Source organism: Phodopus roborovskii, unplaced genomic scaffold (genome assembly GCF_943737965.1).
Source record: "Phodopus roborovskii unplaced genomic scaffold, PHOROB, whole genome shotgun sequence".
NCBI classification, from domain to species: domain Eukaryota; kingdom Metazoa; phylum Chordata; class Mammalia; order Rodentia; family Cricetidae; genus Phodopus; species Phodopus roborovskii.
In genome coordinates this window covers 2,158,093-2,174,419 of record NW_026126550.1, presented here as the reverse complement: position 1 = coordinate 2,174,419, position 16,327 = coordinate 2,158,093, and the positions used below count along the sequence as shown (strand labels likewise).

Genomic DNA, 16,327 nt, shown 5'->3' with positions numbered 1-16,327 from the left:
AATCAAATATCTCACAACAACTGTGGGCTTGGATAATCTTTTTTCTGCACAACGATGTGTGAGACTCTGAGTTTTAGGATGGCAGAAAATTTCCAAATGATATTTTAAATAAAACTGCAACAAGAGTTAACATAGGTTCATACTTATTCCTGACCTGACAAACCTCTTAGAGTTTGCAAAATTAAAAAGAAAACCTAAAGAAACTTTGCAGATTTCCTTGCTTTTGGTTATTTGCTTGAACTACCAATAATACAGATCACATAACTAAGCAAATATAGAAAGATATATGAATGATAGACAGATAGATAGATGATAGATGGATAGATAGATAGATGAATGATAGTCTTTCTACATAACTCTGGTCGTCTTGGGACTTACTATATAGAACAGGCTGGCTTCACCCTCACAAACTCTGCTTCCTGAGTGCTAAGATTAAAGGCATGCAATACCATGCCCAGCCTAATCAATGCATTTTGTTATAATCTCCATTGTATAGTTAGTTCACAGTGACAGTGGTTGCTCAACTGTTTTTCCATCTATGGAGGGCATCTATGTCTGTCTTAAACCCGAAGAGTCTCCAAAGAGATGCCTCAAACAATAAAAGCAGTAACTACACAAGCTTGATTGTAGTGTTATGTTTTACTCTTTGGGCTTTTGGGGGGGGTGTTGTTCCAAATAAATCACACACAGAGTCTTGTTATTAAATATGAATGCCTGGCCTTAGCTTGGCTTGTTTCTAGAAAGCTTTTCTCATTTTAAATTATCCCAACTACATTTTGCCTCTGAAATATCTTGCCCTATCTATCACAACACACACACACACACACACACACACAATTTTCATACAATGTATTCCTAGCAGCCTGGAAGGAATTCTGTTCCCTCAGGCACTGGGTCTGCTGCTGCTGCTAAAGAGAGCTTTAACTAAATCTCAATCATTCTATTTATAAATAAGACTTGAAATTCAAAGGCTAGAGTGAAAACCTGCTAGCTCAAAGAGGTTGAATAGCAACTAGATAACCCTTCCTTGCTGGTGTCTCCAAAGAAAGGGTTCTTTTTGCCAAAACAAAACAAAAACAAAACAAAACAAAACAACAACAACAAAAAAAAAACACTCCACTACAAATCCCATCCTACTACTTCCAGTGTATCTCTCCATATATTCCAGATGCCTTCTGATGCTCTACAGTTACTTTCTGTCAATGAATTGCTAACTCAACCTCCTGACAAGGTTAATTTTATTTAATTAAAGCAAATGCAAGCTTTGGGTTCACAGTGTGACTAAATATCCCCAACAATGCCTTACAGCTGGATCTTATGGAGCCATTTTCTCAATTGAGGTTCTTTCCTTTCAGATAGATCTGCCTTGTGTCAAGTTGTTATAAGACTTTTTGGGACATCTTGTGTCTCAGGAATCTTGTTTATCAGATACATGTTTCCCCATTGCTTCCTAAAGGGCCATCAGCCACAGGCTACAGAATATCTACTGCCCATAACCTGGCTTGATGGGGGCAGGCAGAGATTCCCCCCCAGCAGGCTCGGCTCAGGGACCCTGAACTAACCAAGACAGGAAAAATCTCCTGAGAGGAGGGATCTGCCCTCAAACTTTAAGGAACCCTATAAAACCCATTTGCTTCCCCCTGTCAAGCTGCTGTTCTTCACACTCGTGAGATAGCCCAGCAGTTTGTTCCCCAATAAACTTTTATCTACCCATGGTGGTCTTGTTCAGTGAGTTCACTACACTCCCTATGACACTCTTGTTGGGTGGCTCACAACAACCTGTAACTCCAGATCCGTGGGATCTGTGATGGTTTGAATGAGAATGGCTCCCCATAGGTTCATATATTTGAATGCTTGGTCACCAGGTAGTGGCACTATTTGAAAGTATTAGGAAGTGTGGTCTTGTTGGAGTTAGTATGTCACTGGAGGTGGGCTTTAAGGTTTCAAAAAAGCCCATTCCAAGGCCAATCCCTGTCTTCCTGCTGCCTGCAGATCCAGATGTAGAACTCTCAGCTACCATGTCTGCCTGTGTGTTGCCATGCTCCCTGCTATGATGATAATGGACTGAGCATCTGAATCTGTAAGCAAGCCCCAGTTAAATGCTTTCTTTTGTAACAGAGACTCTGACAACCTGTTCTGGCCTTCCAAGGCACGTGGAGTCACATGCACAGACTCCACACAGACACGGAAACATACTTAAAATTAATAAATAGCAAAAAAGGTTTAACTGGGTGTAGATCTCTCTGATTTTGGATAACTTAGTCTATTAGGCTTTGATGACTGTTCTTGGTTGTCAATTTGACTACACCTAGAATAAACAAAACGAAACAAAACAAACAAACAAAACTGGGTACACCTGTAGGGGATTTTTTTGTTTGTTTTTCAAGACAGCGTTTCTCTGTATTGCTTTGGATCCTGTCCTAGAACAGGCTCTTTAGACCAGGCTGGCTGGCCTCTAACTCAAATCATCTGAAGTGGGAAGACCCACCTTTATTCTGGGCTACACTTTCCCTGATTAAAGTGGTGGTAGATTCAAAGGACATAGAACAAGGGATCTTTATGTTCTTTTTGCCTGATTGCCTCTCAATGGGTTGTCCACTTCCTAACTGCCATTAGAGACTACTTCTTTGGGATTCCACCATTTATTGGATGGTTGTTTTAGATCCTTTTCCTGTTGCTGTAACAAGAATAATACCTGACAGAAGCCACTCAAGCAGGAGTGAGTAGCTGGAACTCTTCACACCTCCACAGACCAGAAAGCAGAAATCATACATTCAGAAAACCTCAGTGACTGCTCCAAGTCACCCACTTCCTATAGTGATGCTTTTGTCCCTAAAGATGGGTTCCACCCTCCTCCCCAACAGTGCCACCAGCAGTAGACCCAGTAGTGGTAGTGTAAGCATTTAAACTCATGAACATGAATGAAAGTGGGGGACACTTTTCATTCAACCACAATGATCTTGCCTATATTCAGGGCAGGTCTCACTCCTTTGGGTCATTGTTTCTAGAAACCTCTCAGGTGTGTGCTTTACTTTTCTCCTAGGAATCTCTCAGTCCAAGTTGACAGGCAAGATTTTCCCTGTTTTCCTCAGACTCCTACTTCCTACTTGTTGAGAAGTCTGCATAATAGTGTAATCACATGCCTATTAGGTTCTGTTTTTCTTCTTTTCTTCCTGCTCCTTAACACCAATAATGCTCATTGCTAGTTTCAAGATCCAGGAAAATACCTTAAAGGTGCCAGGGGTGGGAGGGTGGGGGCTTGGGGGGTGAGTCTCACCCTCATCTCATCCTCCTCATTGCCTGGGACAAAAGCTTGATGACCGACAAGTAGTTGTCTTGCAAGGATGGCAAGAACTTGGGCATTTGATGACTGTGGAGTTAGTATCCTCACCCTAGAACACTTTCTTCCTTTTCTCAGCAGTGAAGATTAAACTTTTAGAATGTGAAGTAGCACATTTCCTTATGTCATTTCATATATACTTACTTGGTTATAATTGGCCCTTCTCACTCTCCCCATCCCCACTTCAACCCTCACCTCCTCAGTATCCTCATATCATAAATGTTTGCAGTTTTAAATATTGACCTTTATAGGTAAATACAAACACCATAAAGGCAGAATCTTTGAGCTCACCAATCCGGCTGCTTTTGGAATCTTACCGGAGCATTTTAAAAACATGCTCTGACTGCCTGAGCTCAGGATTTCCGCACAGTCACTGATGTTTGTAAAAGTTGCCCCTGATGAACTGTGCAGCAAATTCTGAGAACTACTGAACAGCTCGTTTTATGTCAAGCTCCAGCCAGATTCAAAACGCAGCCTTTCCATACTGGAAGCGAGCCAATCCTGTCCTAGGCCCCGCCTCAAGCCCCGCCCCCAGGCCCCGCCCAGACGTCGCTGAGTAGAGCGGAAACTCGTTTGCTAATTGAGTCTGCGCAGTTGAGAAGCGCGTTTATGCGCTTGCGCGGCGCCAACTCCCGCAGACAATTTGAATTTTAGTGCGTGCAGTACTTTTCACGGTTTGGCGTCTTGGCGGTATCCTTTTGCGATCACTCTCCCAGCCGCAGCGGAGAGTCTTCGCTCCCAGAACCGGCGAGGTCCCCGACCCGGAAGCTGCCCGAAGCATCGTTTAGCAGGTGAGCGCACCGGGCGGCGCGGAGGATCGGCTCCCGTCTTCTCCCACTTAGGTTTCCAGCCAGGCGCAGCTGTCCTGGATCTGGCTTGAACTTGACGCTGTCGTGCCGCAATGTCAAAAGATTGGACACGCTTGCTCAGATCGGCATCTTTTCACTCACCCTTACGAGGACTTTTCGCTATGGATTTTTCGCTTCATCTCACGCCCAGAATGTGAGGCCGCGACTCCCACATTCAGCCCGGAGGAAGATGGTAGCTCTGGTTTATTTATGGTGTCTGGATATCCAGCAGGAGCCTCCAAGACATGTTACCAAAAAAAAAAAAAAAAAAAAAAAAAAAAAAAAAAAATGCCCTCGAATTGTGTTCTTTCTTTTCAAAAAACAATGTTGTTGTTTACTATTTGTAGGTTTTGAAAGTGAATAGAAATTTAACTTTTCGTAACGTTTTTTAAGAAAGCGTTTCTATGTGTTTTATTCAGACGCTTGAAGGATGGCCTCAGATCTAGAACAGTTATGCTCTTACGTTAATGAGAAGATTGACAATATTAAGAAAATTCTCACGATAAGAAATCTTGGTAAGCGACATTGACCCACTGCTTTGGGGTACACACCTTACTTCTTTGATTATTCTGTTGTGAATGTCTCTTGGTAAGGTAATTTTAGATTTCCAGTAGTGAATTTTTGTTTCAAATAATGCAGAGTCGATATTAAATAATGGATGAATATTTAACTTTACTTACTTTTTCTTAGACATTAGTCCAACTTATAGTAAGGTTTGAAGGGGATGTATTATCCATGGTTCTAGAGCTAACTGGAAATAAAAATAAAAATAAAACGAACCAACCAAATTAAAAATTTCTAATGAAAAGATCTATTAAGGGTGAAGTAGCCCATTACCAGTTATCATCATGTTTAGAGGAAGCTTATCCCTGTGTATCAGGGTAAAACAGATAGTTGAAAATAAAATTGTTAAGGCGTAAAAGTCAAACAGATAATCCTTGTCAAGTCTAAAATGTTTTCAAAATCAAGTTTCCTGGCTTTGTCCAGTAGAGTTCAAAGCCTTCTTAGTAGACAGAGTTGTCTTCTTGAAAGATTGTGGAGATTTTGCTGTAGTTTGTGATGTGGTTTTAATTTTCTTCGACATGAAATTCTGTTGGATATCTCTCCTAGAAATTTGGTATTGTTCAGTCCTTACTTGAAACTCCTATTAAAAGAACTGGTTTATTTTGTGGCTCATGGTTCACACTCTATAGAAAGTTATCTGTGAACTCAACATGCCAAGCCTCTCATTTTATTCTCAGGGAAATCACAACTCCAAAGAGGCTTGCCCAAATCATCCTGAGTTTTTGAACACTCAGGTAGGATGATGGCTCTCAGTCTTAATTCCTGCATAGCAAGCCCTCTCATTTTACACTCAGGGAGACCAAGACTCCAGCTCCTGAACACTCAGGTGGTTCTCGGTCTCAATTCCCACTTCGTATCTCTCCACTCATATGCCACTTTTATTGGGGAAAAAAAAAAAAAAAAAAAGTCTGGTCAGGCATAGCACATACCTGTGATCCTAACACTCAGGAGACACTGGCAGGCACAGGTGAATCTGTGAGTTCAAGATCAGCTTGGCTTACTTATTGAGCTCCAGGGCAGCCAGGACTAAGTAGAAAAACACTGTTTAAAACAAAACTAAAAGGAAATTGGAACTGACAGCTCTGTCTTAGAAAATATTTGGGTTGGAAAGGACAAGTTCCTGTTTTGTTGTTATATGCAGTTTCTATGCAGTAGCCGGGGCTGCCCTCAAGCTTAAATCCTCCTGCCTCAGCTTTGTCAGTGCAGGGCTTACATGTATGGGCCACCAGGCCTGACGTAACTTTCATTTTAAAGTAGCAAGGAAGAGAAGGAGGATAAAAGCAAGTAAGTATAAAGTGTTTCCTGCTGCTTTTATTTTTGGCAAGTCCTTTCACTATAACAAAACACCTAGAAATAATAAGCACCTGCATACAAGCATTCATGAGGGAGAGGTTAGTCTTCCTGGGCTGACATGAAATGGGACTCACAGACACCAAGTAGGACTTGTGGGCATTGGTGACAACATCCCCATCAGTATGAAAGAATGCTAGAGAGGAGGTTCTGGTCTCAGTGACCACCTACCCTTGACTTTACTGAAGACAAGAGCCAATAACTTTGAGGCCTCAAACCACAGGGTGACAGAAATGAAAAAATCTCAAGAGAGGCTGTTACCCTGCTTCGGAGGACACATTATTAAAGATTGACCTGAAAAACTTGAAGCTCCAGGGCAATGAACTCATGCTTAGACTACTCAAGTGTTGCTTGTATAGAGCTCCAAGACTAAAGGCAGGGTAAGCTTGGAGTTCATATTTGCACCATCTCTACTCCTCAAAACCTTCAATCAGAGATAGAAACCAAAACATCTAAGTCCAACATAAAAATACAGAGCAGGTACCTGTTTTGGTTTTTATATACTTTGTTTTCCATTTCCTCTTTATAACAGGCCAAGCACCTTCCTTGAAGACCACCTTAAGTAAAATAGAAGATGAGATCATTACAGTAAATGAATTTCTAAATAATCTTGAGTTGGAAATTCAGTATCAAGAACAAACCAACAAGTCACTTAAGGTAATGCTTCCCTAACTGGAAAACTGAAGGCAGTAAATACAGACTACCTAATCACCAGATCATTTTTAAGGATCCTTTGTTTGCAGTATTCTCACCTTTGTAAATTAGTCTAAAGAGTAACTTTTGTGTTCCGAATGCCAACTTTTTCTGTGTGCTAACGGCCAATAGCATAGAACTTTTACTAGAAGGGAAGTTTCTAAAGAATTTTTTATAGGTAGGTTTAGTGTAAACAAATGATGCCCTGGGAGAATGCTGAGTGGAGAAGACCTGCTCAGGCGAGGTGTAGGTTTTTACCTTGGGTGCCCTGGGTGCTCTCTTCCAGGCTGAGAAAGCCATTTTACCTCTTGAGGTCTCTCATCCTCTTTTAAAGGGTAACAGAAAACTGAAAAGACTATTTCTTAGCTGCTTTCTGTCTGTTTATTTCTATCAAAGAAGAGAACAATTCATTTGAGAAAAGCTGAACTTTTTGTTCTAAATGAGGCTCCTAATTAACTTCAGCCAATAGGAGTTTGTGTACTTTCTAACAAGGTAAACAATCGACACCCAAGCTATGTCTTGTTGGCGCCATTGTAGTGTTCAATGAGGTTGAAAAGGGTAGCCTCCAAGGTCCTTCAGCCTGCAGTCTTCACAGTCTGAGAAGACTTTTCAGCTCTAGACATACTTATCCCCAGCCGAAAATAAAGAGTGGCCATGAGCATAATTTAGTTTTTGAAATGAAAGATGTCATAGGTTCAAAATGGAAAACAGTATTGCTCTATCAGTTTCCATCTGTGCAAGAATATGCAGGGTTACATGAGAGTGTTCACTTGAGACATGAAGTCTATTCACATTATGGTTGACCAGGTATCAAGAACCCAAAAATATAGACTATTTTTTTCCTGAATTAAAATTTACATGAGTTCATTACCCCCATGTTCTAGTAGAAGTTAAATAAAACACACATTGTACAGAGACACACACTATATATAATTTCCCCACACTGTACACACAGAGAGAGAGAGAGAGAGAGAGAGAGACGAGAGAGACATACTCACACCAAACAAACATCTCTTGTCTGGGTTGACCTCAGTCATTCTGGTGCTGTTTCACAGGCAGCACTGGGAAACATGAGCTAACTCAATAAGAGCAGTTTGCCAGACTGAAAAGCATTGATATCTCATCTGTTTCTTAGTTGCTTCCCAAGGTTAAAGTATTTGGGAAAGACTTAAACTTCAACCCAATCTCACACTTGTACTATGATTGATTATAGTACTTGTTCTCTGAAAAAAGAAAAAAAATCCCAATAGAAAAATATCATCTTCTAGAAACTCTGGAAATTACAGGGCAGGTCTCCCCTCTCATGCCCAACTCCCACCCCCTTATTTTCTTGTGTTGGAGATCAAGCCCAGGGCCTTGTACTTGGTTGGCAGTGCCCTTAAGTCCTTCATTATTATTTTGTTCATTTGTATTGCTGCATTTGGTGCTTTCCCACTGCATTCTGTGTTCTCAGCACTTACACGGACTGTGAGTGTGGCTTGCAGTCTGACCTGCCTGCGTACACATATCACATGTGTAGAGGGAGGAAGCCATGCTCACAAGCATTTCTGAAACTTAGGAGCTCTGTGTATCTCTTGAAGAGGATTTGAAAGATGTAGAGCATCTCAAAGAACACATTCCGTCCCATTTGCCACAAGTGACAGTCACCCAGAGCTTGTAAGTACATTCCTGATTCTTGCTGTCTGGAGTTGTTTGTGGAAACAAACACCTCAGTTGTCTTCTGTCATGTACTTGAATTTTTTGTCAGGGTTTGATCAGTGTCTTAAACCACACTTAATCTGTCTCCTCCAGTTTCCTCACTCTACACCTCTGAGGAAAATGGTCCCTCTCCCCAAGCAAGGCTCCCCTGCAACCCTCCACACCCCACACACCCCCTTCATCTTAGACTTTCAGGTTTTGACCAGAACATGCTTTGCTTTGAGAATAGAGTATTTAGTAGCATCACTGTCTCCTTCCACTATATACCAGTCTCATGTCTCCTCCGAACATCAAGATTTTGACCTCTGTGTAGTATCTCCATTACCCCTTGGGAGCCAGGGAAACCACTCTGCCTTTAGGGTAAGCTAAGCACAGTGAACCATCAGCTTTACACTTGCCATTCTCCCAGAGGCCCTCATGCCTGGCTTTTAGCTATCTCTGCCACTACTCTTGTACAAACGATGACTTGAAGGTTTTAGAGTTTGTCCTCTGTTCCATGTCTGTGTTCCTCGATCGCACACTTTGTTTCTAGGTGTTAGTCCATGCTGCCCCAAGCTTCCTGGCTGTAGTCCTGCGTTCCTCAGATGTGGCTGCCTCCTTTCCTCCTCCCCTTCCATGAAAGATAAACCTCCCTGACTCTGGTAGTCAGTGCTCCGAAATGTCCAGTTCTTGTCTTAACTTAATTCAAGTGTTCTTGTGGCCTGCTGGAAATCTGATGAAGAGCTGTTTTCTCTCAAACCTTGCAGGTCCAAGGCTGAATTCAGAAACTCTCTTATTGCCTGTATATGTATCCAATCTAACCGCCTTTTTTGTTTGTTTGTTTTATTTTTGCTTTTTTAATTGCCTAGACAGGGCTTCTTGATCTCTCTTAGCTACTAGCTGTCCAGTATGTCTCTCAGGTGGTCTTTTCTACTTCCTTGTTCCCATTGCCTGGCTCTGAATGAGATCTTTTTTTTTTTTTTTTTTTTAAGAGTCTCTATGTTGTGCCTGCCCTCAGCTCTCCAATCCTGACACCAAAATTGTGTTTCTAAAAGGTGTTTTCAATAGGTACAAATATTCTATGGTCAACTTAATTTTTTAAGTGTATCGTGTAGAAAAGTGATTATAGTAGTATATGTAAAACTTGAAGAATAGTCAGTATCCTTGTATGTATGAGTCAAATTTAGAACAGTATAATACCAGTACCATAAAACACTTGTGATGCAGACCCTTCCTGTAGCGATAAAGGCCATTCTGGCCTTGAGAATGCTTAGGATTTCTCTACAGAATAGACTGCCAAGGAAAGTCACAAGTGAATATTAGGGAAAATAGGTCTCCTGGTTATTAGTCAGGAATATAGAGTGAGATGGACATTGGATATCCAGAGGAATGTGGCTAGCAGAACAGCACTTCTGTAGGCCAGCCTTTGCTGTCCAGGTCAGGTCAAAGCAGTTTGAAATAGGTTAAAGATGTTTTGGGTGGATACAGTGAGCTGGGCATTCGGGAGTCATCAGGTTGAAGATGTTTATGGTGGATACAGTGAGCTGGACATTCAGGAGTCATCAGCACATTCTTATCACATGATCAGGAATAGAACATGAGAAAAGAATCAGGTACATGGAAGAGTTGGCCAGTTTAGTGATGGAGGTCACATTAGCATTCACAGTATGGCACCATCACTGCTTGTTTATTTGTAATTTCTACCATAATTATACTACACAGCCAAGATAGTGTTTCAGATTTTATTGACAGCCCACAACAACCAGTTTGCTGTGTTCTGGGTCTGGTCCCTTGCTGCTCTCTTTCTGGGGGAATTCCTTCACTTGTTTCTGTGTTGAATCTACAGATTTTTGATCTGTTGTCTTTCTTGGAACATTTCAGCCACTGTGGGAACAGATGTCTCTTCTGCCTTGGCAGTTAGTCTAAAAGACACAACCTGTTTCTAGACTCCATTTGCCAGAAGAGTCTGCAATAGGTAGTGGCTAATAGTAACAACTAACAGAATACACCAGGATAGATGAAAGATGGCTGTTGTTTCTAGTTTCAGAACTAGGGAATTAAAGAAGGGAAGCTATTGGAGTTTAGTTCAGCTTTACATATGTCAACTTTGAGAAGCAAATGGGAATAAATACTGGTGAAGGTGTGTAATGTATATTTTGTGAATGACATGTTTTGGGTATATAAGTGAATAGACATACTCTGAAGATTTAAGAATTTAATTTTCTCAGTTCCTTTCACAATTTTGATATTCATTACCAATGGGTAGGGCTACTAAAAAAAAAAGTTGGCTATAAAATTATTAAACCAGGTTGAAGAAAAAAAAAGTATGGTGTGATATTTAATTCTATCAATTACCTGTGTGTGTATGTGTGTTTATCTCTACTCTGTAGGATTGACAAATCCGATCTGGATCCTAAAGAGCCAGTCAAATCTAAGGAACCTGTCCTGGCAAAGAAGCCTCCCAGAGAACAGAGAATTATAAAGGAAATGCAGTTTATAACCACTGATGAATTCAATGGTGTTCCTTCGTAAGTACTGAGTATAAATTCTAATGTGCAACACTACTAATCAACATGCATGATTGTTTAAGTCATGCAAAATTGTAATGTGATGTTGAAGCAAAAAGGCCAGGAAGTATTTGTGACAGGGTTTGACTATAGTTCTGGCTGGTCTAGAACTCATTATACAGATCAGGCTGACTTTGAACTCATGGAGATCCACCCATCTCTCCTAAGCACTGGGATTAAAGGCATGTGCTACTATACCCTTGTACTGTGTCACTTTGTGGTTTGGTGCCTGCCACTTTTCTTACATCAAATCCAGCGTTTTAGATACATTCACTATTTGCAGGAATACTATCATCAAGGGAAGGGAGAAATGTGGTTTCATTATTATCTCAAAAGGAAAAGTTTGTATGATGACTTTTAAAGAATAACTACATACATTGGAACATGAAGCCCTCAGTGGAAGGGCCTCCATTAAATTCCTCTCCTCGGGGCTCAGGGAACCCTACAGAAGAGGAGGCAGAAAGATTGTAAGAGCCAGAGGAGGTGGAGGACAGCAAGGAATGAAGGCCTCTAAGTCAGCATGACCAAAGCACATTTGGACTCAGACTGAGGCAGCATGCATGGGGCCTGCAGGGGTCTGCCTCGGGTCCTCTGTGTATATATTATCCAGTGTTTTTAGGGGATTCCTGAGTGTGTGAATGAGTGGGTCTCTGATTCTTCTGCCTTTTCTTGGGCTCTTTTTCTTCTGTTTGTCTAATTCCAATGTGTTGTTTTGTTTTACCTTATTGTTTAAAAAATAGAGGTGAATATTTATATAATTAAGGAAATATAAAAAGTAAAAAAGAATAACTAAATGCTTTTTTTAAAAAACAGGTACATGAAATCCCGTTTAACATATTGTCAAATTAATGATGTTATTAAGGAAATTAATAAGGCAGTGGTTAGTAAATACAAGATTATATATCAACCAAAAGCATCTTTGAGTTCTGTGAAGAGAAATCACTACCAAAGGTTTATTAATGAAGAAACAAAGGACACGAAAGGTAAAGTGATGGAATCTAAGTGAGTGCATGTCAACTGTTTGGAGGAGGGCAAACCCCAAATTCTAGAAAACAATGTTTCTGGAGAGCTAATGATATCCAGTCCAGCTAACACTTCACTGCGTGCTGGACAGCACTTAGCTTTTGTTTTTAGTCCGCAGAGTGCCTGTGTCCCATTTTGCAGACTAGACAGAGTTCTCAGCTCATCTAAGTTCTAGTTAGGTGATAGAGTTGCAGTGGTTCCTTTCTGTTTACTGTTTCCTCAGAATGCCTCTAGAGAAGTGTGCAGTTAAGACATACCAACACTGCTCATTGATAGCAGGGCTACCCTGGAGAAATGTGGCGGTGATGCTGTATAGCCTCACTTGATAGGACATTATTTTAGCAGGAAGACCATTTCCCACTGTGTTTTGTATTTGGATAGGGTTAGTAGAAGGACTCAGGTATGATGCTGTTAAAAACTGTGAGAACTGGATGCAAGGAAGTTAGAACCTGGTGTTTCTCTTTTCAGGTCATTATTTCATTGTGGAAGCTGACTTAAAGGACTTTACGAACTTGAAAATTGACAAGAGGTTATATGTGATCTTGAACATCTTGCGGCATTGCCAAAGGCTGTCAGAGGTTCGAGGGGGAGGACTTACCCGATATGTCCTAATCTGAGACTTTTGCAGGCTTGGGACTGTCTGGCAATAGGGTATAGAGCATAGTCTTGAAATTTCATACGTAATGTTATTAGCTACTACATTTCCTGGTCTTGTTTTTTTAACACTTATGTATTTTCAAAACATACTGTCTTTAGGAATGTGGATAAAGCTGGGACTCACAGTAAACACAAAAGCCAAAGTCAGAATGATAAATCTGATCTCATGTGGAACCCAAACTGAAATTATATATGTGCATGAGTGCAGATCATGAGACCAGAAAGTAAGGGGAAGGGAGAAACGGATGATAATGGCATGATGTGAGGACTATCTGGGAACTAGCCAATGGGCTTGGGGTAGAAGCACAGGGAAGGGCACGGCATGGGTTAGAATAAAGTATAATGACACATGATGTATGAAAATGTAATAATAGGACTCATTTCTTTGTTATCTCAAAAGTTAATTTTAAAATTTGATACTTTTTAGCAGATACTCAACACTACCAAATCTAGCCTGTGTATGAGGTGTGCAGTGAAAAGCACAACTAGTTCTGTTAAGTGGACAATACTGCAGATACTATGGGCATAGACTTGATGTAGGGGAAAATGAGGATACCCAAGCCCTCTGGGTTGTAAAGTCTGATTACTGATTTTCCCTGTGCCTTTAGGGAACAGCTTGCCTAAATTCAGTATAAGCCAGCCTGACTGCTTCAACCTGTAATGAAGTATATTGAGGGATTGTGATATTGTCATACAATAAATATATTACATGTTCACTTTCAGTTCTTTGTTTAGAGTTTCTAAAATCCTCATGGTGTTCTTAATGATAGGTGGGGTGCATCTTGTGTTGAGCCCAGTTCCTGACTGTCGTTCTCACTTGCCTTTGAATTTCCTCATCAGTGCATGTGTTCTGATTACAGCGGGTTGATTCTTGGATGGCTTTGAGGTGGGAGGGAGCTGGTTACTGGAAAGTCAAAGCCATGACTAGAAAGCTACAATTTCGAGCCAATCTCCATTCCCAGGGAGGGGATTGGGGCTGGAGATTAATTATTGATCACACCAATGGGCTGCATCTGTATTATATCCTTTACCTGTAAAATTTGGAGAGCTTCTTGGTTGGAAAATATATTGATATGCCAGGAAAGTGATGCACCCCAACTCTATGTGGACAGAAGTTCCTGCGCTTGAGACCTATTGAGGCAACCTCTTCATCCAACTGTTTATCTGTTTGCTCTTTAAAAGCCAAGTCCAGTGCTTTCCTGTATTTTTAAGTTGTCCTAGCAAAATTACAAAACCCCTAACAATGGAGCTTATATTAGTCAGAATTCTCTAAAAAGAATGGATCCAGTGGGATGGAAAATACATATATGAATTTATTAAGTCAGTTTTAGAATAGTAAGAACAACAAAATCACATTGGAGAAGCTGTGAATCGAGTAGTTATTTAGTTCTTGAGACTAGATGCCACAATAATTCAGGTGGTCCTACAATAATGGAGGGGCAAAAATGGGTAGTTACTTAGTTCACAAGGTAGGGGCCTCAGCAGTCCTATCTGCTGGGAACTACTGGTCCATGATGATAGCTTGGAAATGCTGGTGATGAATTGGCAGCAGTAACAAGGCAAATCAGCTTGGTGACAAGAGGGAAAGCCAGTTGAACAGGAGGCAAGATGGTCTTCCTGCTGAATCCCCTTTATATCTGGGCTGCCAGCAGAAGGTGCAGCATACAGTCAGGGTGGGCCTTCCCACATCATCAAGGTGATCTGGACTTGTCTAAAGGTGATTCTGATCTGTTGCAAGTTACTATTAAAGCAAGTGTGGATAGTCTGGGGAACCTATGTTGTGATGTAATCTGAAGTGGGGGTATTCTTGTGAGAGTTTGCCCTTAACCAGGGGCTACACTAACTCTAGGTGGTGTTAGCATTGGATTGTGGGATGCCTAGCTGCTATCCAGATTCTTGGAGAGTTGATACCCAAGGGGTGGGGAGGGGAAGCCCTGCATATTTGGGATCAGTATGTATAATAGAAGAAATAGCTTTTCCTAGTGAGATGAAAATGATAACCTGTGAACAAGTTGAAAAGGGTCATGAGAAAATGGTAATTGGATTCTAAGAACTTTGCCTAGTTCCTCTTCTGCACCTGGGGAGGCTGTCTGCTCTATAAATAGCTGTGCCATCTGCTTGCCAGGCTCATCCCTGCAGTAGGGAAAAAAATATGTCATTACTGTGATGGCCACAGAGTGAATTACAGGCCTTGCATATTCATTATTAGCCACCTTCTTCAATTCAAATGCACCCCCCCCCATTTTTGTGATCCTAGAGGTCAAACTCAAGGCCTTACACATAAAAAGTAAGCACTCTGCCAACTGCAAGAAACCCTTGGGCCATTTGATAAAATATGAAGAGTGATGGGGGAATGTCCTTCTGTATATGTTTCTCTTATTGGTTGAAGAATAAAACACTGTCTAGGCAATGAGGCAGGAGGATAGGCGGGATGAAGAGATTAGAATTCTGGGAACGGTAGGCAGAGGAAGTCCACGAAACAGTTGCCATGTAAGGACTGGGAAGAAAGGATGCACTAGATGTTCTCTAATAAGATAAGGCCACGTGGAAATACATAGATTACTAGAAATGGCTTAATAATTGAGACAGAGCTAGCCAATAAGAAGCCCAAGCCATCAGCCAACAGTTTTATAGCTAACATAGCATCTCTCTGTGTTTATTTGGGACTGAGAAGGGAAGCAGGGCCTGGAGGGACAAGAAAAGCTCTAGCAACAAAAGAGAATAATGAAGGGATTAATTTTAGAACCACTAATCTGTTACTTGACTTGGGGTATTTTGATTGTACTCTTAACACTAAAGCTAAACCTTGAATCAGGGTGGAGCCAGTGACTGACTGACTGGAATTGCCCATAGAGAAGCCAGCAATTTGTATAGAGAAGACACACAGGAAGAAAAGGACAGACACTTGAGTTTGCAGCTTCTTTTTGGTTCTGGAACAAAGGGAGAAATTTGTCTCCTGCAGCGTCTCCCACCAAAAAGCAAGGTCAGCTAGTTGCTTTCAACCTTTCTGAGCTAGTAGGTTTTTACCCCAGCCTTTGACTCCCAAGTCTTAATTGGTAAGTAGAATGATAGATACTTAATTTAAACCTACATATTCTGGTTGCACCAGAGCTGGGTCCCCAGGCTACACATATGATGTATATCAGATTGGTGTGCAGCTGCTAAGACAACAGAAAAACATCATTTGACCTTTATTTTCAAGCAAAACAAAACTACTTACTCTTTTTTTTTTTTTTTTTTTTTTTTTTTATGGCATCTTTAATTTTTAAGAGAAATCTTCATCCTGGCTCTGCCCTCAGGTCCATCTCTCGCCCTTGTTGCTATCTGTCTGCTCATGGCATTCTGTAAACTTTTCTTGAAGATACTTGTACAGTCTCTTCATGCTATAGGGCACCAACAACAAACCATTCTATCCAAGTCTAGCTTGGTGAACCAGTGGGTTTATTGGGCTTTATTTTGGGAGTATGGGTGACTGCAGAAGAGCTACATCACTCATGAGGTCCAGGGTAGCATGGGAGCCAGCCTTCTCGATGCAGTGCCTCCTTCAGTGACCCTCCATCTCTTGTGTACCGAGAACATACCATGTATAACTGGGGCTAGGGCCAGGC

At 41.2% G+C, this 16,327-nt stretch overlaps 1 protein-coding gene across 1 annotated transcript; it reads left to right on the top strand.

The window, feature by feature from the left end:
- The first annotated feature begins 4,087 nt into the window (after positions 1–4,087).
- Positions 4,088–12,726, top strand: Ska1 (spindle and kinetochore associated complex subunit 1). The gene is made up of 7 exons (XM_051201264.1): positions 4,088–4,131; positions 4,608–4,703; positions 6,635–6,759; positions 8,354–8,451; positions 10,863–11,000; positions 11,853–12,022; positions 12,531–12,726. Exons 2-7 carry the CDS (start codon positions 4,619–4,621, stop codon positions 12,677–12,679), a joined length of 765 nt encoding a protein of 254 aa, XP_051057221.1. The 5' UTR covers positions 4,088–4,131; positions 4,608–4,618; the 3' UTR covers positions 12,680–12,726.
- Positions 12,727–16,327: the final 3,601 nt, after the last annotated feature.

Bases quoted from the DNA above. Each gene is read 5' to 3' on its own strand.
- Ska1 (XM_051201264.1), top strand. From the start codon at position 4,619: ATGGCCTCAGATCTAGAACAGTTATGCTCTTACGTTAATGAGAAGATT. The intron at 4,704-6,634 runs GTAAGCGACATT...TCTTTATAACAG, and splicing joins TCTCACGATAAGAAATCTTG to GCCAAGCACCTTCCTTGAAG. The intron at 8,452-10,862 runs GTAAGTACATTC...TCTACTCTGTAG, and splicing joins GTGACAGTCACCCAGAGCTT to GATTGACAAATCCGATCTGG.